The following is a 26,664-nucleotide window of genomic DNA, read 5'->3' as shown; positions in this document are numbered from 1 at the left end:
CATGGATTATAACAAAGCCAAGTCCAGGAGTGTAGTGGTCTGAGTTGTTCATTTTGGTCATTGTTAATCACTCACAGTTTCCCATGAAGCAATAAAGATGAAGTCAAACAGGGAAGAGGAAGTCATGATTTCAGGAACCCAATCTCAACAAGGGACTATATATGAAGTTTCCTTGGACACAAGATCCAAACCCAAAAAAGCAACTGCATCAACATTGTGCATTATAAATAAACAGGGTTGCATATTGCACATCCAACATAGCTTCTGTTAAATTACTCTGGGAATGCTATGGTAGCTTTGTTTAGTTGATTGGTCTGCTTCACACAACATGAAGAATCTAATTCTCAGGTAATCAGAATAGGAAAATAAATACAGGGATTGCCACTTAAATTCATTATCATTTTCAAATTCATCTTTAATACCAAAAGGTGACGTGTAGCTCGGATTCCATACAACATTTCTCAAATCCAGCCAAAAGCTGGTCTCAATGAAAACACAGACAATGGTGATGTCAGTGTACAATCACAAAATAACCCCCATCCATATCTATGGCATGAAAAACAGATTACAAAGGACATGAGTAAGGGTACAACTTTGGCACACTCCCCTTATAGATTCAAAACATTTGCCAATTCCCAATCACGATCAAGACAAATATACGTAGTGGTGTCAGTGTGAAGGAAGTGAAATAGTACAATTAAACCAATACTGCAGCCCAAGGCAGTCAAAGCAAGCAGCACTTGTATCCGGCCCAAAGCATCAAGAAAAGCTAAAAAATAAACTAATTTTGAGATGCATTTACTTTATGACTAACGCCTGAAAGCAAAAGCTGCCTGACTAACTTGGAAAGCCATGAGTATCTGCCTATTCCTGAAAGCTTTGGATGACCAATTCCCTAGAAGTCTTACCCAAACAGTCTAAGAGGGAAATGGAGCAATAGTTCCCTTGGATATCGTTTTTTTGTAAATGGGTAAAGCTGCTTCTTTTTTCCAAGGCTCAGATATATAACATGTATCATTATAGCAACATAAAATATAACTACTGACCAAACCCTAATTTCATGAAAGGAAACATTCTACAATTCTACAGTAGCTGATCAGGCTTGGGCCTTCCCCTTCTTAATACTAAAGCAAGGCTGTTTAATGGTCTAAATTGAGAATAGATGAACCTCTTTTAGTGCACTCAAATTGGGGAGGTTTTCGGCATGAATTCCCTATCAGTCCTTGGTAATGTAAATATCATATTCCACTGTTATCAAAAATGTGTATTTGGTCTGCAGCTATGTTCTTCCAGATAACTAAGTCCTTCTCCTTGATAGTTATCTAGTCACTTTTCTTGTGATATAGTTGTCAGACTATGACATTCCTTCTTTAAGTGTCACTTTCAACAATGGCTATGTCTTCAAGGACACTGTCCGGGACCTAATTTCTTCCTGATCTTTGATTTGGACTCCTGTGGCTGTGCTGTACAATTTCTTCCTGTAAATGAGAAGGTAAATTAACTTCAGGTCTAATCTGCTATATGTTCATCCAGAAGGGGTCTTACTTTAATGGCAACCTTTTGAACTTGGTTCCCCTCTGCTGAATACCACTACATGTATTATAGTGGTGCTGGACAACATTTGTTAGATTAACCTAGATATATTCAGTGCAAATATGTAGTACTACTTATGAATATGTCACAAAATAACAACATTCTGCAATTTTTAAGAAGGCATGCTATCCTAAACTTAACTGCATTGCTGCTTGTCTAAAAAATGTGCAAGAGTAAAGTATTCATTGGGCTCCATTATACTTCTCTAAGTATTCAAAGCCAGATGTCAAAAGCTATTTTCCTTTCTCTCCTAGCCCTTCTAGAGAAATGCGTGTCCATAATTCCTGTGGGAAGAAGGCCATTGTCTACTGACGTCAGACAGACGTGCCTCTTCACAATTGATCTCATAAGAGCCAATGCATGTAACAGCACTTCTGCAATATGCACGGAGGGCTTGACTGAATGTGCATGCACCTGTGCTCATAGACTGGCCCTTCCCCAGGACATCATTCCCTATTTTTCAATTCAGATACATTGATAATGTGTGGCCGTTTTGTCATTAATCTGCCCCCAAGGACTTCATTGTTTTATAATAAAGGGCAACATTCAGAGGATGTGTGCTTGAAATGGCCAACCTTATGACTTCTAAAAATTCTTCTTTTACCCCTTTTAAAAGTATAAGTAAATATTGGGGACTAGCTCTCATTAGATCATAATCACAATACCACATAAATGCCTGAATTAGCAAAGGGCAGTTGTAGGTAATTGGGTTACTGGTAGAAGGGGGTGAAATGCTACTCAAGCAGTAACCCAATTTTGTACATTGGTGTTCAGTAGTTAGATTCAGTACTTGTGTTTGTGCACTGGCCTGGGCCCTGATTGCGAATATTACCTTTAGTAGAGTTCTCCATGAAAGTGGTGTCTGACAGAGGCACCAACACCATGTCCATGCCCATGAAGTCCATGTGGGATGAGTGTGGGATAAAATAAAAGTTCTCCACACCTTATCATCCCTAAAAAATAGGCTTGTTCAGAGATTAAAAAAGTCCCTCAAAGACATGATTATGGGCCTGTCTCAGCCCATGAGGCGGAAGTGAGACATGCTCTTACTACGCCTGCTATTTTCCTACAGGGAGGTACCACTGAAGGGGGTTGGGTTTGGCCTGCTAGGGGACTTCTCAGTCAAGTAAGAGCAGGCCACAAGCAAGCTCCCACAAAGCACTCTAAGGATATAGTCAGCTACATGTAAGAAGGTGAAGGCGAATCTTGAGGCCAGCCAAGAGGTTAATAACACTCTGGTACGGCTAGAAGGCCTCTCTGGTAGAGTTTCAGCCTGGCCAGAAGGTGCAGGTTATGAAGCCTGTGGAGCCCAGACCTCTCCTAGATCACTGGACAAGCCCCTATGAGGTTAAGGAGTGGAAGGGAGAGACCGCCTACCTGCTGGACTCCAAAATCCCTAGAAACCCTCTAACTCAAGCCACACTTTGAGAAGTCTGAGGTCACCATGTTCTAGGTGGCAGATAATGGGGTGGAAGGGGAGAGTAACTCTCTCCCTCACCTCCTATCCTACAAAGAGCACAACAGGTCAGTAGAGGGTGTCAACCTCTCCTCTACTATGACGCCAGAACAGCAGAGGAAATGTCACAAATTGTTGGGTCAGATTGCTTCTCTCTTCCCCTTCACCCCTGGGCTTACACACTTGTGTAGCCATAGCACAGTACTGAAGACAGTAAGACTGTTATAAATAGAATTTATAGGTTGTCAGACAAAGTGAGAGCTAGTATCAAGGAGAAAGTATCCAAGATACTGGCATTAGGGGTGATTGACCCCTTGAGCAGTCCCAGGTCCAGTCATGCTGGTGTCCAAGGCTGCCCCACAGGGCACCATCTCAGAACTCAAGTTATTTCTGGACTACAGAGGACTCAATTCAGTCACTAAGACTGACCCCATCTTCTGAGTTGATAAGCTGATAGAGAGGTTGGGCTCTGCCACATTCCTCAATACCTTTGATTTTACATTAGGGTACTGGCAGATTGCTCTGACTGAGGGGGACAAAGAGAGGTCTGCATTCTTGACCCCAAAGGGCCACTTCCAATTTTGGGTGATGGCCATGGGTTTAAAATATGACCCTGCCACCTTACAGAGGTGTGGGAACAGGGTTTTAGCTAAGAAAGAGGTGTTCCGCTACACCTACCTAGATGATATAGCTGTCTTCAGTTCCAACTGGTAAGAGCACCTATACAAACTCCATGAGGTACTTCAGGCCCTGCAACAGGCAGGTCTGACTATCAAGGCCCGTAAGTGCCAGATAGGGCAGAGAACTGTGGTATATGTGGGCCACATGGTGGGGGAGGCAAGGTGCATCCTCTTGAGACTATGATTTAGAATATCATGGCATGGCAAGCCCGCAAAAAAGGAATGAGTTGAGGGGCTTCTTAGGCCTTGCCGCATATTACAGGAGGTTTCTTAAAGAATATGTCTCCCATTATTGCCCCCTTAACTAGTTGCCTTCCAAGAAGCAGCAAAAAAGGTGATCTGGACAGAGGCCTGTCAAAAAGCCTTCTACAACCTCACGGAGGCCATTTGCACATGAGCCATCTGTACTTAAGGCTCCTGGCTTCTCCAAGGAATTTATTGTGCAGATGGACACTTCAGAGCATGGCACAGGGGCTGTCTTAGCACACTTAAATGAGAAGGACAGGGACCAACCTGTAGCCTTCATCAGTAGGAGGCCACTTCCCCGGGAACAGAGGTGGAGTGCTATTGAAGGGGAGGCCTTTGCTGTGGACTGGGCACTGAAGAAGCTGAGACCACAGGCGTCCCAAATGTCTCATGCAAATGAGGAATGAAAATCCCAAGCTGTTGAGGTGGTCCATCTCCCTCCAGGAACACTGCCCTGGGTTAAACAATGCCATTGCTGGTTGTATCTACAGGTTCTTCTACCTTAATGATGAGAACTCCCAGGAGGTTGGGTAGTTTTCCACAATATCAGCTGGGAGAGATATGTGTCAGACCTGTCAGCCTTAGGGCGGTCTTCCCCAAACCTTTTGCCTCACTCCTCAGTTTTTTTTGCTGAATTAGTTTTTGTTGGCTTTAGGACACTGCTCACTTTACCACTGCTAACCAGTGCCAAAGTGCTTGTGAGCTCTACCCTTTAAACATGGTGAAATTGGCTTACATCCAATTGACACATTTAATTAACTTGTAAGCCCCTAGAAAAGTAGTATTGCAGGTAACCAGGGTTGTAAATTAAATGCTACTAGTGGGCCTACAGCACTAAATGTGCCACCCACTTAAGTAGCCTTAACTTCTTCCAGGCCTGACACTGCAGCCTGGGTATGCCTTTTGGATCGGCAAAATAAATGTTTTGCCATGCCTAAACCTTCTTTTAAATACATATAAATTCATATAAATCACCCCCAGGGTAGGCCGTAACACCCCATTGGACAGGGTGCAGTGCACATAAAAAGTTGTACCGTACCTTTAGGTTTGACATGTCCTGGTAGTGAAAAACTCCTAAATTCATGTTTCACTACTGTGATGTCTACCTCTCCCACAGGAAAGCATTTGGTTACTTTATTACATTTAATATGTGCTTGCTTTCAGTTAGGAGTGGGTAGGAAAGGCCTGTTTGGTCTCTAATCAATTGTCATTTAAAACCCTCTTTAATGGTAAAGTTGGATTTTAAGTCACAATTCTGAAAATGCTACTTTTAGAAAGTTGGCATTTTCTAACCCTAACCATTTGGTGCATGCAGCCTGAATCCTGGGCCACATGACTAGGTGTAGCTGGCAGTTGGTCTTTGTGTATTGTTCCCAGACAATAAAAAAAGGGCACAGGAGTTGGCTGAATGGGTCATCTCTGTCAGGAAGAGGGGGATGAACTTTCACCTGCTTCCCTTGTACATAATAAAGACTCTGCCTCAGCATACTCATAAACGGTTTCATACTAATGTTTGTGTCCCCAGACAAGCTGGGCTCATGGCAGGGAGGCAGGAAATTCCAGACGCCTCTGTAGGATGAGGACTCTAGAACCTTCTCCCACTTCAAAGTGGGTACCAGGTACAAATAGTGGATCCACAGGCCCTAGTCTTCAGCTCACTTCTGGACCTTTGGACTCTGCCAGGAAGAAGGACAGCCCTGCTGTGAAGTCTGCCTTGCCGACATGCTTGCTGACCAATGACTGCTTTGCTGCCCAAGGCCTGCTATTGCTGCATCAGGACTCTTCTGCTGCTATGTGCTGCCCTGCTGAATCCAGCCTGCATGTGTGGACCCAGAAAGCCAGGAAATCTACAAGGGTAATTTGGTTGGCTCCCTGTTCAAGCCACAGGGGCATTACAAACGTCTTAGGCTTCTTAAATGTCAATGCATCTCTCCTCATCTCAACACAGAGTGACGGAGGCTGTTCTCAATAGATCTCAGTGCTATTGCTAGAAAGCCCTGGGTGCTTCTTCAATGACAACTCAGCCCGATGTCAGAACAGGCCCAGCGTGACACATGTTGCCCCCTGCACCGACGCAGCCCAGTGCAAGTCTCTGCAGGACCCCCCCGGCTTCCTCGAGGATGACGCAGGACCTTGCATCGCAGCTTTTCATTAACTGCCACTGACTCTGTCACTGCGCAATGCATCTCAACGCTGGGCCTTACATCGCAACACTCATCTACAGTTCCTCAACATTGGCAAGCGCTGTGTCATATCTTGGCACCCAGGGCCACAAGGTACTTTTCAGAGGACTCATTGCTGTATCCGGCCCACACTTTTCAGAGGACTCATTGCTGTATCCGGCCCACACTCCATCACAATCAGCCTGAACTTGTGACCTGGACCGTCCACCATGACCAGATAACTTGGGTTCTTGCTTTTTGCTTTTTAGCGCTTTATTTTCACAAAACTTTTAAAACTGCATATCTCCGGCTCTACTTATTGGATTTTTGTCATTTTGGTGTCAAATGAATGTATTATATTTTATTCTATTTTTCTAAATTGGTGTGGAATTTTTTTTGTTGTGTTTTCACTTTATTACTGTTTGTGTGCTGTATAAATACTTTACACATTGCCTATAAGTTTAGCCTGACTACTTTTGTACCAAGTAACCAGCGGGTTAAGCACAGATTAATTTGGGATTTGCTTGTGTTTCACCCTGACAAGAATTGTGGTCACTTCTTGTTTAAGATTTTACAACACTTAACAGAAACCCAATTTCCTACCATGGTAATAAGAAACTTCACAAAATTTCAGTTGTTCTGTATGCCCTCCTCTGGAATTCACCATCCCATTTACCAGACAGAAGACGCTGATGATCTTAAAGCGACAGAAATTGGCAACACTATTATATAGAAAGTCCTTTCGGTGAACCTGATGGTGTTGGAAATAGTGAGAAGTGTCTTCCCAATTTGGTGCAGCCAGTCAGATGCCATTTCAATTCCTTGTTTGAGTGTTTAAAAAGAAAAAAAGTGTTTGTTTGAGAGTCGGCAGTGGTCCCATGGACCACTACCTACTCCCAAACATTTTTTAACATTCACAAGTGGGAGTCCCAAAAACACCCCTTTCTTACAGTGAATCGGTTACCACCCCAACATGAGGGTCCATAACTTTTGAATGGTTTACATCCGTGTTGGACATGTCTCTCTTTGGGGGAAAACTGTCATTTTTCACTTTTTCCTCCCAGCCTATGCTGTCTCCCCATGCTGGGACTTAGGACCCTGAACACTTCCCCGCTGTCTGGCAAAGTGAGCACCCCATCCTACCAAAGGTAGGGTAGGGCAAGAAAACGATGTGGCTGGTGTGCTGTGCCCTCTCTAGCCCCATACGATCGATGTACTAGATACCTGGGGTGGGGTGGGGGTGCATCATGGTTGCCAAGGGGAATTCTGGTACATGTCCTGCCACCGTTTGCCATGTCCAAGGCCTGATTGAGTAGGCCTGCGGGACCTGCAGGCACCTGCACTCAAGATAGGGATTTCTTGAAGGGAACTAGACCTGAGTGGGCTTTACACCATCCCTAAAGCCTCCTAGTAGAGGGGTCAGTGGTTGACACAGAGCTGGGTGGGTGCATTCCGAAGGATGTGCTAAGGTAGAGTTGGACCCCCAGGGAGAGAATACCTACTGAAAGGGAGCTGGTCGGATCCCCAAGGTGGGGAGCCGGTTCCCTGATATGTGGCTGTGGGCCACGAGCATCGCCCCCTTCGTGGGTAGGTGCTCCCCCAGTGGGGAGACTGCGCTGACCAGCGTGTGCGGGACCAGCCATGGTTGGACATGTGGTGTTCTTTAGGCCTGGAGAGCCAGTTAAACTACGGGTCTGGCACAGCTGGCCCATACCAAAATACACATGTGCTGGAGACCCTTCATGTGGTGCACTGGTGCAGTAGTCCGGAAGGTGCTTAACCACACCTGGGAACCATACAACCTAAGGGCCTAGGAGCTCGGAGCACTTTCCTTCTGCCAATGCAGAGTGAAAGTGCCTGTGCCATCCATACGATTTAGAAACTGGTACTGCTACCCATGTGTGGATTTGAGTACCCGGGCTGGGCTGGGCCAGGTATCGATGGGGGTTGGCCTCTCTGACCCAGGCATCCATGTCTTTGATCGGGGAGAGTGGTTCCTATATGAATGTGCCCTTGGCCGAAGTGACCAGGGCATGTGTATTAATGCATGAGTATTTTATGATAGGAACCAAGCCTCGGGGCCCGCCAACCAAGGCACACAGACACTGTGGTGGTGGCTGTAGCCGAAGTGTCACCTGCCTTGGCGGGCTGGTGCATGTACTAGTGCCTGGGATGTGCCTAACATCCATGCATGTTCGCCCTGTCCATGACAGCTGCTCTTCCTATACAGTGATAAAGGACGCTGAGGCTTAATAAGTCCGGTTGCAATAAGGGATTGCAGGGAAGCAGCCTCATACTGTTTGGTATCATTGGACTCAGGATGGCAAACCTGTGCCGTTGTTAACGGTAGTTTTGTCATCGCTGCCCAGGAAGTGCCACTTCTAGGCATTGGGACTAGTTCTGGTGCCCCGTAAATTAGGCTTCATTCCATAGGTCCCAGGGAGGAGCACATCTGCACATTCCTCAGATGACTGCTATAAAACTCAGGCAGCTGGAATGACAGATCCTTGCCATTTGGTGCCTGGTGAGAAGGATGGCGGGAGAGGTTGTGACATCTGGCCTTCCAGAACCAGAGCCTGGCACCCATAAAGATTGAGCTAAACATTCCAGGGCCCCAGGGCAGACAATGAGGAAATTTAGGGGAGACGTTTGTTGTTCAAAGGGATACCCTTCGAACTACCGCTCCTTCAAAGGTTTTACCTAGTATAAGTAGGAGTACTCAAAGTCTGCAACTTAGAGTACCACCAATGGATACATGGGACCAGTGTGGCTGGACTGCACTGGCACACTGTCAGAGGAATCTGTGTGCCTAGGACGATAACTATCAAAGGAAGGGGATCCGCGCACCCTTGCTGATCAGAGACTGGCCTGAGGCTGATTGCCTGCTGCTGTGTGGTGTCCCGGGCAGGTTGTCTGCCCCATGTTCTCTGCGGAGGTCTCGGGGACATTCAAGACATCCAGAGAAGGACTTACATTGTGATCGGTAATATTTGGAGAGTGGTGCCCTCTGTGTTTGCGTACATCGAGCCAGACTCCACCTGCCTGGAGTGGTGTGCATGTGGACCAAGAACTAAGTCGGGAGACCGGGCCCACCAGGTGTGGGGAAGCAGCGTACGTACTGCTTGTGCTACTGGTGTATGGCCCTTCATTGTGGGGACAACTACACCTTCAGACAGTGGAACAGATCACTGTTGCGGGACCGTGATGGGGGCTCGTTGAGGTCGAGTGGGAAGCATTTTTCTTGTGTGACCTCAGCTGCATTCTCTTTGTGTTCAGTGCTCGTTCATAGGTTGGAACCTGCACAGGTGTAGGAACAACCAGAGGAGTGCTTTATGTGGCCTAGTATTGCATGTCTCGTGTGTTCGCCCAGAAAGTCCAGTACTGCTAGGGTCATGGCATACTGGGCAGAGTACCTCAACCCTGAGGGTACGGAAACCAAGTCCCGAGTGGAACCGAAAGGGCTTGTGCAGTTCAAGTCATCACACACCAGACTAGTGCCTTCTGTCAAGGGGGGTCACAATGTTAGGAGTTGGTTGAAGAAACCTGGTGGCGTCCGGGAACTCCCAGTCACCGGATCCCAGACAGTATCCTCTTTTTGGGTTGGTACGGCACTGAACACTTTCTATGTTGGATTGAACCTCTCTGGGGTCACTGGAAGTTCATGGGCACCAGACGGTGTATCCAGTCCGGAGATATGGACCTGGTGACTTGTGTGTGTCGAGGATGGGTTGAGTCAATACACCCTGATGGCACCTCTCTGTCCTGGAGGTGCTGAATTTGGTTACTATTTGGTAACACTGGATTGTCTGGTGGGGCTGGGCACCTCCTAGTCTAACATTTGGCCCTGGTGACCATCCCCATGTGTTTTGCAGACCTCTGAGTGAACCTCCTATTGGGAGCCTGAACATCTCCTTAATTGCTTATTAGCTGTGTCTATCCAGTCCCCCACCTTGACCCCGGCACCTGGGGAGTTTATTACCCGTCAGCATCTGGGCACCCAGGGGAAGATTACTATCATCTTTGGGGTGGCAGTGGGGCGAAGCTAACTGAAGGCTGGTTGGCAGGAAGGGTTGCAAGCATATGGGCATCCACTTGTCAATTACCAGGGCATCGCATTAGGGTGCTGGAAGAGAGTATGTACAAGAGTGTGTGTGTGTGCGTACCAGTGCCAACTGATACCCGGGCCCTGTGCCTAGGCGCGGGTTAGATGTGAGGGAGTGAATCTAAGCAAGAACAAATGATTGCTAAAACAGCACTGTGGTGTTGCTGGGTACTTGGGTTTTGCCAGGGAGTTCATAAGGGTTGGCATCACATTTTACTAGCAAGGCTGAGACAGTGGGTCTAGGTGGGAGAGTGGTTATATTGTGATATACATTGTGCTGCTACTGTCAGTCCCAAGGTGCACCCTGAACTGCATGTGTTACACTGATCATTGGTAATGTGAGGGTGGGCCTAGCAGCGATAGCAGGTGGGCAACTTATGCGGTGCATTAAGGAATGTATGGTTTCCTCAGATGTATATACAGTGATCAATGTTTAATATGGATGGGCCTATAATTGAGTGTTGTATTGTTCATTGAGATTCACACCCAAGCTTACATTGCATATTGTTGTGCTCATTGACCTTTATGCTGAAGTCACATTGTAATGAAACTGCGTTAATCATGTGTATGTGTTGAATAAAAATGTTCTATTCATACAACCCATGTGAAGTCTCTTTTTGGGGTCGTTTAGCCGGGGTTTTGCTTTACACATTGACTCTGAGATAAGCCTGATTGCTTCGTGCCAAGCTACCCAAGGGTGAGCGCAGGTTATCTAGCAGGTGTACTTTACCACCCGGATAGGAGTGGCACATACCGCCTGGCTGAGCATATGTTTTAGCCAACCGGACTGAGCCACCTCCAACAGTCTGCTATGACTCATAGACATGACAGCAGTGTCACTTCCATGTCCCCTTCTTTGCATTCCATCCTATCCACACCCCTCCTGTGTGTCCCTCCTTTAACTGCTGGCCTGATTTCTGATCTTGCATCCATGCCTGCTGATTCTGTTTTTGTGAATATAAGAACACAAGAGGGGGAGTGCTCTGGTTTTATATATGGAGCAATGAAAATCGAAAATCCAAACCACAAGGTCACAATTACTATGTATGTTCTCATAAAAGCATGTACCCACATGTATACAGTCACTCAATCGTATCCACATCACACAAACTTCAAAAATCTATAAATATTTTAAACATAGATAGGTTATTATACATCCACACATGTATTATAACACATATTACAATCAAAAGCTACAATACAGGTTCTCAAAATGTGTCATACACAGCAAAACCTAGACAGCAATCCACTGAGGTAAACGTGTAATTAGCTGCTACTCTCTTTCCTGATAATGAAACCCTCCTATTCCAGGCATTTGGGAACAAAATGTTGACACATATAATTTGATAGCTGTATTGCCATGTAATTTATTAATGCTTCAGATCCAGCTGCTGGTCCTTATCGTTGAAACCTAAGGGGGATTTCTACTGCACATATTTAACTCCACTACCAACATCTTCAATAGTCACTGTGCCGGAAAATGTCCTTGGACACCAATTTGTTGCTGTAAACATAGCTGTACAAATCATTGAGATGGTGGAGTTTTCTTACGCCCATTATACTAGCCTTAAAATGGCTATTCAGTCTATATGGAAGGCCTCCTCTATCCTAACCTGTGTCATTAGATAAATCCATTGCTGATGTGTAGACACTCTATTAAGTATGGTGAAAAATGGACCTGCATAGTTATCTAGTGCCCACATTAAATATCAGCTCATTCTGTCTTGCAAAGTAAAATTTATAAATGAAAGCAAGTCAAGGTAAATGGGGGGTATTCACCTTTTACTTCATAATAAAAACAAAGCTTTCTTATATGTGGCCACTAGAGGAAACGGAGTTGAAAGTGTCTGTATAAATAGTTAGTGTTGGGCCTTAGAGCCCTAAAGATCTTGGTGTGTAAAACTGTTACTCAGTGAACACCTTTTCTGTGTCCATTAATAGGACATCCGCCCTCTCCTTCTGCATCTTAAAGGGTTGCAATGAAATTCACAAGACGATGTCGGCACAGTGACGTCTTCAAGCAAAATCTTGTTGGCCTTTGTGTATCGATGTTCGAAAAATGGGTTAAGGACATCATAATAATAGTGTTATCATTAACGTTCATAGTTCAAAATGGCTACATTTACACCTTACAGCCATCCTTAAAAGGCTACGTATGAGGTGTAAAAGGAGTGGAAGAAGGGTGTATAAAGGTATGGGTTGCCTTGTGAGTTTCTGAATGCCCATAAATTTGTGGGTTTGTGACCATTTACTTCAGCAAAGGGCTGGGTCATTCAAATTCCAAGGTTGGAAGGGGAAAGGAGGACACCAAAACGCCACAGAGGTCCAAGAGAATATGTTTCTCCACTTGAAAACTTGTGGAAAAATGTGCTTTTCCATAGCGGACTGCCTTTCCCTAAAGCACAGTTGAACTAGGAGAAAACCTCACAAAGGGGATGAAACAGATGTCACTTCATATTCCTAGTAGTACACCCGGAAAGTTGAGACTGGAACATTTTTGGAGGTGTACTACAGGGAATGCTTGTGAAATTCCAAAACTTGTAAATTTACACTTGTGCATCAGAATGGAAATGTGCGACCTTTGTTTGTGAATCACGTCCCAGATCTTTTATCCTGCTTTGCTGATAAATAAAAGATAAAACTGTGCAATAGATTGTAATTATTAAAGTAGCTCACTGCACCAGCAACAGATGCTTTGCGCAACAGTATTTTGTCTACCTCAATGACTTCTTCAGAAATGGACGGTTTTCATATTGAACAATACAGTTTATACTCCCTTTTTCGGGTATCCTGGCATTATCATATGTGCAGAAGAGTTATATGTTTTTTTTTGTAATAAAGTACTTGTCTAATACACAAAGAGAAGTACTGGATTGAACATTTATATTATTGCACTGCTGGTTGAATCGTACTAAATAATGTCCTAGTGGTTTAAAGTAAAATGCTGTTGTTCCCTGCAGAATGTGAAGAGGGGCCCCGGAGTCTTCCATATCTCAAAGATATTCAATGGCTTAAGGCGGTCCCCCCAGCACATAGGGGCTGCAAGGGCCTGCATTGCTCCCCTGACTGAGCCTGGGTATCCCCACACTAACCTCCCTGAGAAGACTTTGACTGCTTGTCCTCACTACCACTTAGAGTCAAGTGTTGCAATGGTTGTACTTGGCCCAGTTTGGAGAGTGATAGTAGGACATGCCTAGGGATAGTATGGGTAAAAGGTCTCAAGCCCCATGGTTGTTGCCCTGTAGCCCCTGCCTGCCCCTTGACCTCCTGAACGGGGTCTGACACAAACCCTGCAAGAACTTCACTGACAAACCCTAACAGACAATATCCAATTCAAGGCTTTCTACATCATCTTTGAAGTCATCAATATCAGGAGGCCTAATTATATTGGAAATAATATTTCTGCTTTGGGCTAATCCAGGGAGGCGGGGACCTCTACTCTGATCCATAAAGTGCAAAGGTAAAGATATGGACATGCCCCTGGAAACCTTGAGCAAGTTTACCCTGAACTTGAGAATGCCGCAACCCAGTTGGTCAGGAAAGAGTGAACTCTTTTTTTCCGAAACCATCTACTTCGCTCAAGGTAACTCCTAGCCTATTCATCCCATTGACCCCGTCCAAAACTATGGAACAATCAAATTATTTAATTCTGGTAATTTATGTAAACTAACCTCCATGTCCTCTCTCACTATGTTCTACCAGACTTGCAAAACCCTGGTAAATGTGAAGTGCTATGATGTTATCCAGGACAAAGCTGGCAGTACATAAAATCATGAAAACAATAATATAAACACTAATTCTTATCACCTTGATAAGATGCATACATTCCGTTATTCTATGCACTTAGCAATGCCTTAATCCATCCTAAAATATGACAAGAAGCTGCACTAATATTACGTTCTCAGGTGGCTTTTACATTGACTGAAATTATGACAGATGTTCAGCTCGTTTACAAATGCACATACAATAAAAAAACGCATTTGCACTGGGCGCAAATGCTGATTTATGAAGTCTGCTGCCCAATTTTAAAGGTCATTCGTATAGTCAAGTGATCCTTCATACAAGAAAACTGCAAAGTAATTGCTAATTAAGCATATTGTTAAACTATGCATAATACTTTATAGTGTGCAATTGAACCTCATTTGAAGAGATCATCAATGAACAAAGGAGTCTCTGACATAGCCACTGCCTGCACGGATCTGCAAAAACACCTTTCATAGACTTCTTTGGTGTAGTTTTCATTTTTTTGCATCGGAAGAAAGCACGCACAGTTTCTGTTGGGGGGGTAACCACTCGAGCCGCTGCTCTTTGATCTAAGGACCATGAGACTACCGTAGTGGCTGAGTTAAGATCCTTGCTATATTGGATACACATCTGAAGCAGCAACGAAATAGGTCACTTTGGAGAGGGCCTAGCAGATATTTTAATAAATTAATAAATGGCTGGGATCCATGAAAAAGGCATGGACAGATCTGGGCTTAGGAAAATGTTGGGAAGAACCACGGTCTATTCGCCCAGGTGACGTTAAACTAGTAAATGAAATGGTCTAGGAATAAGTTGCCATTACTAAGGACGACCGAAACACTACAGGCAGTCTAACAAGTGCCTTCCTGCTTCACAAATCTGTCAGCAGAGCTGTGGATTTTCTAGATTTCATACGCCTGGCTCGCACACAATCAGTCTTCCTTCAGTTCAGGTATGAGACACTAGCCGCTTTTACGGCTACATGGGGGTTCGCACCAGGGGTCACTTTGATGCCTTTATTGTAAAACCATCATATAAACAGATGAACATTTGCTATTCTTGTTTCGCCATATGATGCAGCCAGGGGGCTAGTGCCTCTGTGCTGACCCCTTAGCTTGACAGCTATGGGAGAAGCTTACAGACTCTGGGCCTGATTACAACTTTGGAGGAGGTGTTAATCCGTCCCAAAAGTGACAGTAAAGTGACGGATATACCACCAGCCGTATTACGAGTCCATTATATCCTATCGAACTCGTAATACGGCTGGTGGTATATCCGTCACTTTACCGTCACTTTTGGGACGGATTAACACCTCCTCCAAAGTTGTAATCAGGCCCTCTGTAAGGGCGACACGTCAATGATAGTGGTAGTAGCAGAGTCGACCTTTTTGGAAATACCCTGGACAATTAGGCAGAAGCTACTAGCCAAATCCTCAGGCTGAGTTTAACAATGCAGTCGATTTGATGTATATTAAGGGGGTCATTCTGACCCTGGCGGCCGGTGACCGCCAGGGTCACCGACCACGGGAGCACCGCCAACAGGCTAGCGGTGCTCCCGAGGGCATTCTGACCGCGGCGGTTCAGCCGCGGTCAGAAAGGGTAAACCGGCGGTCTCCCGCCGGTTTACCGCTGCCCCAATGAATCCTCCATGGCGGCGGAGCGCGCTCCGCCGCCATGGGGATTCAGACACCCCCTACCGCCATCCTGTTCATGGCGGGAAACCCGCCATGAACAGGATGGCGGTAGGGGGTGCCGCGGGGCCCCTGGGGGCCCCTGCAGTGCCCATGCCAATGGCATGGGCACTGCAGGGGCCCCCGTAAGAGGGCCCCGCAAAGTATTTCAGTGTCTGCTTTGCAGACACTGAAATACGCGACGGGTGCAACTGCACCCGTCGCACCCCTGCAACTACGCCGGCTCAATTCTGAGCCGGCGTCCTCGTTGCAGGGGCATTTCTGCTGGGCCGGCGGGCGCTCTTTTGGAGAGCGCCCGCCGGCCCAGCGGAAATGTCTGAATGGCCGCCGCGGTCTTTTGACCGCGGTGCGGTAATTCGGCGGCGGAACCTTGGCGGACAGCCTCCGCCATCCGCCAAGGTCTGAATCAGGCCCTAAATCTTTTTAAAATTTGAAACGCAGGAACGTTTTACACTTCTGTATATTTTATCCCATCTGTTTTTAGATTTTTATTGTGATTCTTTTAAGTAATTTGATGATGAAATACTCAATTTCGAACCATCAATAAACTTAACTTTAACCGCAAAGTAAATGCTAATGAAGCATAATGGTAGACTATGCATAATACTATACATATCCACTTCCTCCTACAGATCGGCAAAATCGCCTTACATGAACGTCTTGGGAGTTTTTTCCAATTGTTTGTATAAGAAGAAATCATGCACAGATTGCAGAATATCGAAGTGCATTGACTGAAACCAAACTTTGAGAACCAACGGGCAAAGACTATACAGGAAAATATTACTTCTCTGACCCATTACTACACATTTAAGTCAAGAATGTGTGGCTGTCAGTGATAAATCACCTGCAGGCCCCATTATTCCTCACCAAATGTGATAATAATGTGATAAGTTTAAAAAAAGTCTGACTCCACAGAAACAGGTGGAAATGGACAATTGTAATATGCAAATACACCCTACTCCATTCATCAGATACACACTGGTTGATCCATTTTGTTATAAGCATTACATATTTATCACTTGTCTTTAGCAAAGTACTAGCATTAAACTCAGCTGGAGTTTTATGCTTTCACAGGCTCAATTCCCAGTATCGAACCAGGGCTACTGTTGAGTCATCATACCAAATAGGTGTGCACACTACAGGTAACGAAAACATATAAGTGTTTTCTTTTTGCTTAAAAAAATAGTCACTTTATATTTCTAACATGCCCTATTGGGGTTTTCTGTATTTTTAAACAAAGATAGGATCAAGCAAACCACGGAGATTAGCCTCGTTTTGAATATAGTCAGGCACAAAAACTGCCTGCGGAAATACCATGTGTGCACCGCATTAGAACATTTACTAAAGTCAGATCAAGCATTTGAAATGTGTAATGGCAAATTGACTTTGCAATTTTTTGCACAGAATGCCCCTTATCAAGGCTTTGTCCCTGCAGTTTCCTCCACATGGTAGCTGGAGGAAATATCTCCAGGAAGTGTTTGAAGGAATTTGTGCATGTTACCTGCTACTGGAAAACTAGGCGTAAACCCTTCTATGAACTCAATTTTGCATTTAACCCATGACCCAAAGTGAGCCCAATATATTGTCTGATAGTTGGGGATAGTGGTGCGCAGACTTAACATACCTTATTGTCACAGGAGACTTTAATGCCAAGTTATTCCAGGCATAGGGCAACCCTATTTAAAGAAAACCAACAAAAAACAGCCATATTGGTGGGCAGAACGGCTGGCATAATTGCAGGCCCTCTGACTACGGGCCTTGAACAGGAATTCACCCAAGGGAACCTGCCACAGTCGCCACTCCTTCCCATTAGGGTGATCTTGGACTGGAGAGTGGAGCGCAGCCAGCAAGTTGGTGACCTATCAAAAGTTAAACTACTAAGAAGAATTAAATAGACAACTATTTTCACGGTCATCTGAACCACTACGAAGGATTAAATTAATGTATGAACAAACTTGGATCACTTTGTGTCCCATTTAACGGAATTCGTCAATGTGCAAAGAAAATAATGAAATCCGTACATGAAATCTGCATCTAGTCAATGAGACATGGGAAGTCGTCCGCTAATATTTTTCCCACGTGGCACCCATGGATTGGCAGTACCCTTAGAAAGAAAAAAACAACTATTGAAAAAGAATTAAAGCAAAGAACCAGCACTAGGTGAGAATAGGGCCAATATCCTGCTGTTAAAGGGCACATTTAAGAACAAATTATGGAACAACGAGCTAATTTACAATGAAAAGCAGTGGATTCTTGTTACTGAGATCTGCTGACAACGGGATGTAAGTAAATTATGGAATTATGTTAATTCAATTGATATATAATTAACATCACTTAAATGCAACAGTTTCCTCCCATCAGTGTGGTTCAAACACATAGGGCCAGATGTAGCAAAGGGTTTTACCCATTCTGTGTCTATGGGGAAACGTGTTTGTACATATGGCCCATAGAAACTACGTATATTTCGAATACTCCAGTGCTTGAAGTAATGCAGTGGAGAGAATAACAATGAGTTGTCAAGTTATTTTGTTTTTGGAGAGAACAATATTGGAAATAAGAAGAAGAAGTCATCAGGGAGAAGTTCTACCGCTACATGGCCTCCCTCTACTTTTACTTAAAGCGGATACTGACAAACACTTTTTAGGAATACAATCTACACACGTTTTACCCAACTACAGGGAAGTGATCAGCACTGGCACACTCAGTCGGTCTCGTCTGTGACACCCACTGATTTTAGCAAGGCGTTTTCCCCTCTGGCAGTTGTGCACACATATACATGGCTGCCTTATATAGAATGTTTTTTCTAAAGGCCAAATTATTCTAAGATAGCTGCCGGGTGTGCATGGCCATCTTAGAATGCTCTTTCCTACTTTATTCTTATTTTACCGTTCAAAGATGTGGGAAAGTCACTTTCTATTGACAAATCAAAACAAGCATGTGCAATGCAACGGGTCACGTGTTTGCTCGAGTTAGAGCAATTAGCATTGTAAATTCCTAACTGGACATTTCTTGTCACATAAATTGAAAATGAAAAGTAAAACAGTTGACATAAGCGAGCCGATTCAACCCATCCACCCTGAACATGAGTGCAGTGGAAATACATAAAAGGAAAAAGAAGTTTGCTCACAGTCAAACGTATCTGCAAATGTGCAATTATCCATGTAACAGAGTCGGTGTCCAGGGCAGTATGAAACCCTCCCCAAGGAGGGACAAACGTAAAGCATTTACCAATGATAACAAAGGATTTTTGAAAGGCAAGCCCATGAACAAGTGATAGTGATGGGCATGGGGTGGGCATGGTTAAAGCCCAAGATATATTACAAGAGGTCAAAGAGCTTGCACGCTCGACCTAATGAATAAGTTAGACACGTCCGGCCCTATCCTTCTCATATTGCTTTTTTCCTAAAGCATTGATAAAGCCAATAGGTCGCAGATATGTGAGACCTACTGGCTTTGTCAATCTTTTTTGGCATGTTGTACAGCTGCGCGGATGCTGTGCAGTATCTTTCAAAATAAAAAAGTGCTATGATGGAGCAAGCGTTGACCACGCCATAGCACTTTTTTTTTTTTTACTTTCAGCTGTGTTGCATAGCAGCCACGCTGATGTGCATGATTAGAAACTACATAGACAAAGCCAATAGATCTTGCATAAGTATGACCTATTGGCTTTGCTATTGCTTGTGGTTTTCAGGCAAGGTGATTCTTCCAGGATCGCAGGAGGTTAATTGTGCTAGATTTGAACTTTATTCAACAGTTTCAAAGTCGGCCGTTAGACCGTGGCATCATATAAATATACGTACATTTTACACACATATATATATATATATATATATATTTGTAAATGTATACTTTAACACATCTTTACAATTAAGTCACAGAGGGGATTTGAATAAAATCTCAATAATCAATGAGAAAGGAGAAGCAAGAGACGATCCAGAAATAAAACCCAGATTGGATACAGCTACGTGTTTCATTTACCCATTGATCCTTCCTTACCTGTGGTTATATATTGCTGCTTCCCACATGGTAGTGTATCCTTTCAGATGATATGGAGATTTTTGTGCAGCATGCGTCCTTCTTATGTTGTCGCACCTGAGGAACCAGCAAATAATCAATCTATCTACTATATAGTTATACTTTCATTTACTGAATAAGGGTAACCCTGCACTTGGCAGGGCTTTCAAAAATTGAGTGAAACTCTTATATGTTCTTCTCCATGGAAATCTTTAGTAAAAGGCAAAAGATTTATTCGGTTTTGAGGAGAAACCGGAGAATACGTTTCATGGCCGCCGTCTGTGGTGCCAGGAAACACTGTTTCACAGACTCTCACGGTGATTTAGTTTACTAAGTTCATCTTAGAAATCCCTTTAAAATACAACGAGTTTAAAATAATTGTTGTAATCCAGTACATTGATAAAACACTTGTTGCCACACACAACAGGGGGACTCAAAAGTGACATGGAATTATGGGTATGTCAATTTAGTCGTAGGTCACGTGACAAGAAAGGCTGCACCACAATAGTTTCCCTGCTCAAGTCAAAATGTCAGCTCCGTTAACTCTGCAAATTTTGAATGGTGCCTCACATGGGCTTTTGTGTGGACCGGTGACACCCAAGAAAAGGCTATTTAGATGCCTACGTCAAAGCATCCTCGCTGGCTCATTGCTATTCTTTCCAAGACAATGAATCAGCTAGTGTGTTTTGTACTCAAAGCCTAAAAGGCTGCATCAGCAGCTGCAACAAAACAAGTATTAGCAAAGAGGAACGAATTTAAGCTATTAGCATTTTAAATTCCTAACTGGACCTTTCTTGCCACATAAATTGAAAATGACAAATAAAACAGTTGACATAAGCAAGCCGATTCAAAGGGCCATGGCCGCCATGAGCATGAGTGTGAAGAAGAGACACACAAGGAAAAAGAAGTTTGCTTGCAGTCAAACGTATCAGCAAACATGCAATAATCCATGTAACAGGGTGGATGGCCAATGCGGTAACAAAACTGCTCCAAAGAGGGAGAAACGTAAAGCATTTACCAATTAAAACAACAGATATTTGAAAGGCAAGCTCACAAACGAGTGATAGTGATGGGCGTGCACTGGGCGTGGTTATAAGCCCAGAGATAGATAACAACAGGCCAGAGCACTTGCGTGCTCAACTTAAAAACATATGTGTGGGATCCTGCAAAAATGGGGTCAAGTGAGAGCAATGTGCAACTGCAAATTCCTCACAAAAATATTTTTTAATGCTGCAGAGAATAGAATTTGGAGAGTTCACGATGTGGGAACAAATGGGTAAAAGCGAGCACAATGGAAGCAGTGTACAGCTGTTCAGCCCTCCCAAAAAGACACAAATTAATTAAATAAATAAATAAAAATAAACAAAACAGGAAGATTGGGAAAAGGTGCAGGGGATGTGTTGACAGAAAAAAATAGACAACGTGTGCCAAAAGTGGAAGTACACAACTTTCTGATCAAAAGCAAAGTAAATAAAAACCAAAGTGCTTAAGGGAAAGGAAAACACAAGAATAGGTCGGAAAGCCTCTGAATAAGGAATGGGAAACCGAGGCAGACAAAAAACCCACCCAGTCATGAGCATGGGACTCACCCTTGCCCCCTTTATATATTGTATAGTATGCAATTGTTTTTCTACAACATGCTGCTAAAGATGTCGATAGGCAAATCCTTAAAAGTGGGGCAATATAATGCTTTTGAATTATGGGCTCAAATCCCTCCTTGTTAAAGATGCTAAGATGTTCACTAGAATCCTGCAAAAAGAGTTAGATGCATGGGCCATCATATCTTAATTAATCCCTCTTCATTAGAGAGGGTTATGTCCAACAATTTAAAACATCTATAATAATGTTCTTTCTCGGTGTTTGCACAGGAGCATGTGCACAAGAATAAGTTAGAACTGCATGCATTCTTCTTTTAATAAAAAGCCATCATCTGGTCTAAACGTAGTGCATACGGGATTTCTTCCACATTTCTAAAAAGTGTTTAATCCCAATAATATGGAACATGGTCATGGGTAGGAATAATAAATCTGACCACTTCAAGTCCAACTCTTTCTCTTCTGTTGTTTAGTGTGGAGTGGTAATACTAAATATAACCCATCAAGGTCCGACACTTGCCCTATTTATCCTTAAACTGGAGTGGGAATAATAAATGTGGCCCCTCCAAAGCCTAACACTCTTGCTGTTGTTGCTTAGGTTGGAGTGGGAATAGTGATAGTGAATCTGAGCTCCTAAAACTCCAACCCTTTCCCTACTTTAGTTGGTGCTGGAATCAGAATAGTAAATCTAACCCCTCCAAAGTCTAATACTTTCCTTACTATTGCTTAATTCGGAGTGGAAATAGTAAATCTGACCTATGCAGAGTCCAACACTTTCGATACTATTGCATAGGTTGGACTGGGAATAGTAAACCTGACCCCTTAAAACTGCAATGCATTCTCTGCTTTTGCTATAGTAAACATGAGCCCTCCAAAGTCTAGCACTTTTCCTACATTTGCTTATTTTGGAGTGGGGATTGTAAATCTGACTCCTTCAAAGTCCACTATTGCTTAGCTGGAATTGGATTTGTAATATTTATTTTACTTTTTTTTAAATATATTTTCAAAGTATTTATAAAATGTGATCATTTTTAATTTTAATTTGATATTTGAAGTTTAAAAAAATATATATTATTTTTTAACTTTTTATAACATTCACCATATGTCTTTATAACATATATGTTTATTAGGACAAAGAATCAATAGCCTATTGAGAGCACAAGATTAAGAGGTCCACATCCTTAACTATATGTGCCTTTAGCTAGAGGAGTGGAGCAATCACAAATGCTAGGTAACAGGACTGAAGAGCAAGGCAGTACCACTGTTCTATGCTTGTTCACAATTGTACAAAACTCTGGCATCACCCTCAATTTAATATATCTTTAAAGTAATATTACCAATAGAAATGTTAGGACTAACCGGCTGGAATGTAGTTTTACTAATCTGTCTCTCTCACTGGATGGGCAGCACTCACTGTAGAACTTTCTGTAACTTATTCAATCTACTGATATCCATTCATAAGCCAAAATTAATCTGGAATTCAGCGTTCAGAAGCAACTGCTTGAGATAATGACATTTACCTGAAAAGATTTTATTTTTAGTATGTAGTATTATTCTGCTTGAAAGAAGCTTTGTGGGTGTATAATAGCAAGACCAACAAACATTTGCACAGTTCTTGGTCTGACTGCCATCAGAAAACGTTTAGTGTTTCAGAGATTGCACCCCAATGTGACTTCACAGATACATCTGCATGTAAAATCTCCTGTAAGTCACTGTAATGCATTTCCTACAATGGCTTGGGAGGTGCTCTGCAACACCACCTACTGTTTTTTCTAAGTCAATCAAAAAGACATGCAAAGATTTGCATAAGATTTCTGACAACACTCATCACAGAGCTCAGAAAGTCATGACAGATTTATGGTGGAGTAAGAGGAATGTACAGGCTTTGCATCTGACATAAGTAGGATTTAACTAATGTGATCTGCATTTGCCCATCAGTAGCTGATCAATGTATGTTTTTCCTGAGACCAACTCTGTATGGTGAAGGGGTCCATAAACGAAAGAGGACAGTCGACCTGACTGAAATGTGAACAACCACACTTGTTAACTCACTAGGCAAGTTTTATGATTCAGTTTAAAGACGTTTTAAAAGAGAGGGCCCACTAGCTAGCTAGAAGAGGGCAGGGTAAAAATCAGACTCTGGATTGAATTACAGAGTGCCAGTACACCGCACAAGAGGTTTTCATAGGATACTGCAGCCAGCAGCAGAATGACTTGACTTGCTTTTTCTTTAGATTTTTGGGACAGTGACACAAAGGGGAGTTTTTTCTTTTTTCATCAAAGTTTTGTAATGATTATAGATATTTTAATTAACGTGAATGTATACCACGGCAGATGTGCTTTTACTTTTGGTAACAATTTTAATTTATCAACAATAAAATATAAATATGAATCTACATGCAGTTAGAACTGAAATTAAGTTGCAATTATTTGCTGTAAATGTGGGTTCTATTTTTATTATAACTTTGTAAATTTTCACTCAGGTATTCAGAAATGGCAAAAGAAAAAAATGTCCTTCGAGTTCTCACTCAGTGGACTTGGTCAAAATATCAAACAAATAGTGAAAAGAAAAAATATGAAATTGCACAAAGTAGAATGAAATGTCATCAATTCTGTGAGATGTAACAACCAGAAAAATTGTATTATTAGATCAGCCAGTGACTGAATATACAAATTTGCTGAATTCCATAACACAAAAAAGCCAACCAAAGTCCTTCTTGTGGTGAAGCCCAAGTGGTCAGCTGGTGCAGTCCTTCGGAGTGCAGTGTCCAGGTGCAAGTCAGTGGTCCAGCAGGGCAGTTCTCTTATTTCTGATGTTATTCCTTGTAGGGATCTGAGGTGTGGGTGCAGCTCTGCCATATTTATCCCTGATCCTGGGTGAAAAACAGGGGGGTCCTGTTTCTCCAATCAAATGCAGGGTCCTTCCCCCTGTGATGACCACTTCCTGGGAAGGGTGGCAAAAATCAATCCCAGGGAGCAACATTCTTAAAAAATTCATCATGGCTGAAAATGATTTTTGAAGGTTACATCTGGCTGAACCCACCCTCTGGTGTGGTTAAAAATCCTAAACACACCCCTCTCCTGCCCTATCTTAATCTAATCAAGAGGGCACCTAATTGTCTGGAGTTGCAGGATGTGAGGGGGTGCTGGGTTGCTACAAGTGTCCCTTCCTGTCTTTGAAGACCAGTTAGGCAGCCCTCCCCCCTTCCTGCTTCCCCATCTGCTGAGGCAGTTGCCCCTCCCCAGGCTCCACCCTTTGTGTTCAGCCCAGGCCACTTCACACCTCATCAAGGCAGCCTGACCAGGCTACCAGAGGCTGGCCAATCAGAGAAGGGCACTACAGGGCTGAAGTTGGCAACTTTTAAGGTAGAGTTTAAAACTCTTTACCTGAACTAGGTATACTAAATCCAACAATTGTAAATTGTGGGATTTATTATAACAATTAATTAGATACCAAACTTGAAGTATCTGTCCCTTAAAGGGACTTTGTTAATTAAAATAAAGTCTCCCCATTTTAGCCTATGGCAGCCATTCACTACAGTGAGGGAAAACCAAATTTGGCTATTTTACCTCACCAGGGCTTATAAATCAAATTGTATAAGGTCCCTGCTTATAGTTACAAGGCACCCAACCCTAGGAGCACATAGGGCACAGCTTAGGGGTGACCTATATGTGCAAAATAAGGTAGTTTAAGACTCTGGAAGTACTTTTTAATTCCAAAGTCGAATTTGCATGTAACTTTAGTTTAAAAGCAGCCAGCAAGGCAGGCCTGCCTTTAAAATGACACTGGGCACCTCAGCAGTGCACCTATGGGTGTTGAACCTATGCTGGGGTCCCTACACCTACATGCCCTACCATATACTAGGGACTTATAGGTAAGTTAATATTGCCAATTATAATTAGCCTAATTTGCATATCCACTTTACACAAAGCACAGGCCCCGGGACTGGTGAGCAGTACCCAGGGCACAGCCAATAGTCAGTAACTACTAGTATCTGCCCAAACAGTTTGGGGGTGACCAGGTCAAAAAGGAGGGCTTTCCTACAAAGTGCATAGGCCTTTTCTAAGTTCCCAGGATATGGATAAACATCTTCGCTGGCATCAGAATTACATCCACCCACCTGCAATTATGGAAAAAGTTGAAGATTCAGTTTTTCAAGGAATGCAATTACCCCACACAGTAGGAACCGATCTTTTATGAACTTTTTACCAGAAGGATGAGTTTTGCCATAGGGCTATGTCAACTGTTCCACCCTCCACTGCGGGTTAGCCTTGTGCCAGGAAAAAAGCTTTCCGTGTACACATACAAGAATGAACCCACACATCCCATCTGTTTAATACCAGTATTTTGCCTTCTGAATGCTAATCAAAACTTCTGTTGTCAATGTACAATATATATTGTAATCCTAGGCAGAGTCAAAAGTTTCACTTTTCTTTAAGAGAGTCCAGGATGGAAGATTATTTCGAAACACTGAGCACAGTGCCCAAAATTCCCACAACTTGTCAGTGAGTAATTGTGCCTTGATCCTGTCATAAATGGGATCTATATGCCTGATTTACAAACAATTGTCAGTGATTAGTGTCTTACAGCAGATTTCTGAGTGACTATCAATGATGTGAACTCGATGAACATACTAAACTATGGGCACGATTTAGAGTTTTGTGGACAGGGTATTCTGTTGCAAAAGTGATAGTTTAAAAACAGTGGGGGTCATTCTGACCCTGGCGGCCGGTGACCGCCAGGGTCACCGACCACGGGAGCACCGCCAACAGGCTGGCGGTGCTCCCAAGGGCATTCTGACCACGGCGGTTCAGCCGCGGTCAGAAAGGGTAAACCGGCGGTCTCCCGCCGGTTTACCGCTGCCCCATTGAATCCTCCATGGCGGCGGAGCACGCTCCGCCGCCATGGGTATTCAGACACCCCCTACCGCCATCCTGTTCATGGCGGGAAACCCGCCATGAACAGGATGGCGGTAGGGGGTGCCGCGGGGCCCCTGGGGGCCCCTGCAGTGCCCATGCCAATGGCATGGGCACTGCAGGGGCCCCCATAAGAGGGCCCCACAAAGTATTTCAGTGTCTGCTTTGCAGACACTGAAATACGCGACGGGTGCAACTGCACCCGTCGCACCCCTGCAACTACGCCGGCTCAATTCTGAGCCGGCGTCCACGTTGCAGGGGCATTTCCGCTGGGCCGGCGGGCGCTCTTTTGGAGAGCGCCCGCCGGCCCAGCGGAAATGTTTGAATGGTCGCCGCGGTCTTTTGACCGCGGTGCGGTCATTTGTCGGCGGTACCTTGGCGGACGACCTCCGCCGTCCGCCAAGGTCTGAATGACCCCCAGTGGATGCTTGTGAACTTAAAATATCATAATTTATTAAAACCAAC

The 26,664-nt window shown here is 43.8% G+C and overlaps 1 protein-coding gene and 1 non-coding gene across 2 annotated transcripts in view; both read right to left on the bottom strand.

The window, feature by feature from the left end:
• The window catches only part of LOC138303708 (protein prune homolog 2-like), a 1,166,077-nt gene that overhangs the window by 455,074 nt on the left and 684,339 nt on the right, over positions 1-26,664 (bottom strand). The window contains exon 8 of the mRNA XM_069243093.1: positions 5,876-5,886. Within this exon, the coding sequence (XP_069099194.1) occupies positions 5,876-5,886 (11 nt within the window). The remainder of the gene's footprint in view (positions 1-5,875; positions 5,887-26,664) is intronic.
• Positions 19,832-19,948, bottom strand: LOC138292105 (U5 spliceosomal RNA). Its single transcript, XR_011202588.1, has one exon. It is a non-coding gene; the product is annotated as a U5 spliceosomal RNA (small nuclear RNA).

The sequence above is a fragment of the Pleurodeles waltl genome, chromosome 1_1 (genome assembly GCF_031143425.1).
Source record: "Pleurodeles waltl isolate 20211129_DDA chromosome 1_1, aPleWal1.hap1.20221129, whole genome shotgun sequence".
NCBI classification, from domain to species: domain Eukaryota; kingdom Metazoa; phylum Chordata; class Amphibia; order Caudata; family Salamandridae; genus Pleurodeles; species Pleurodeles waltl.
This window is presented reverse-complemented; position numbering and strand designations above follow the sequence as displayed.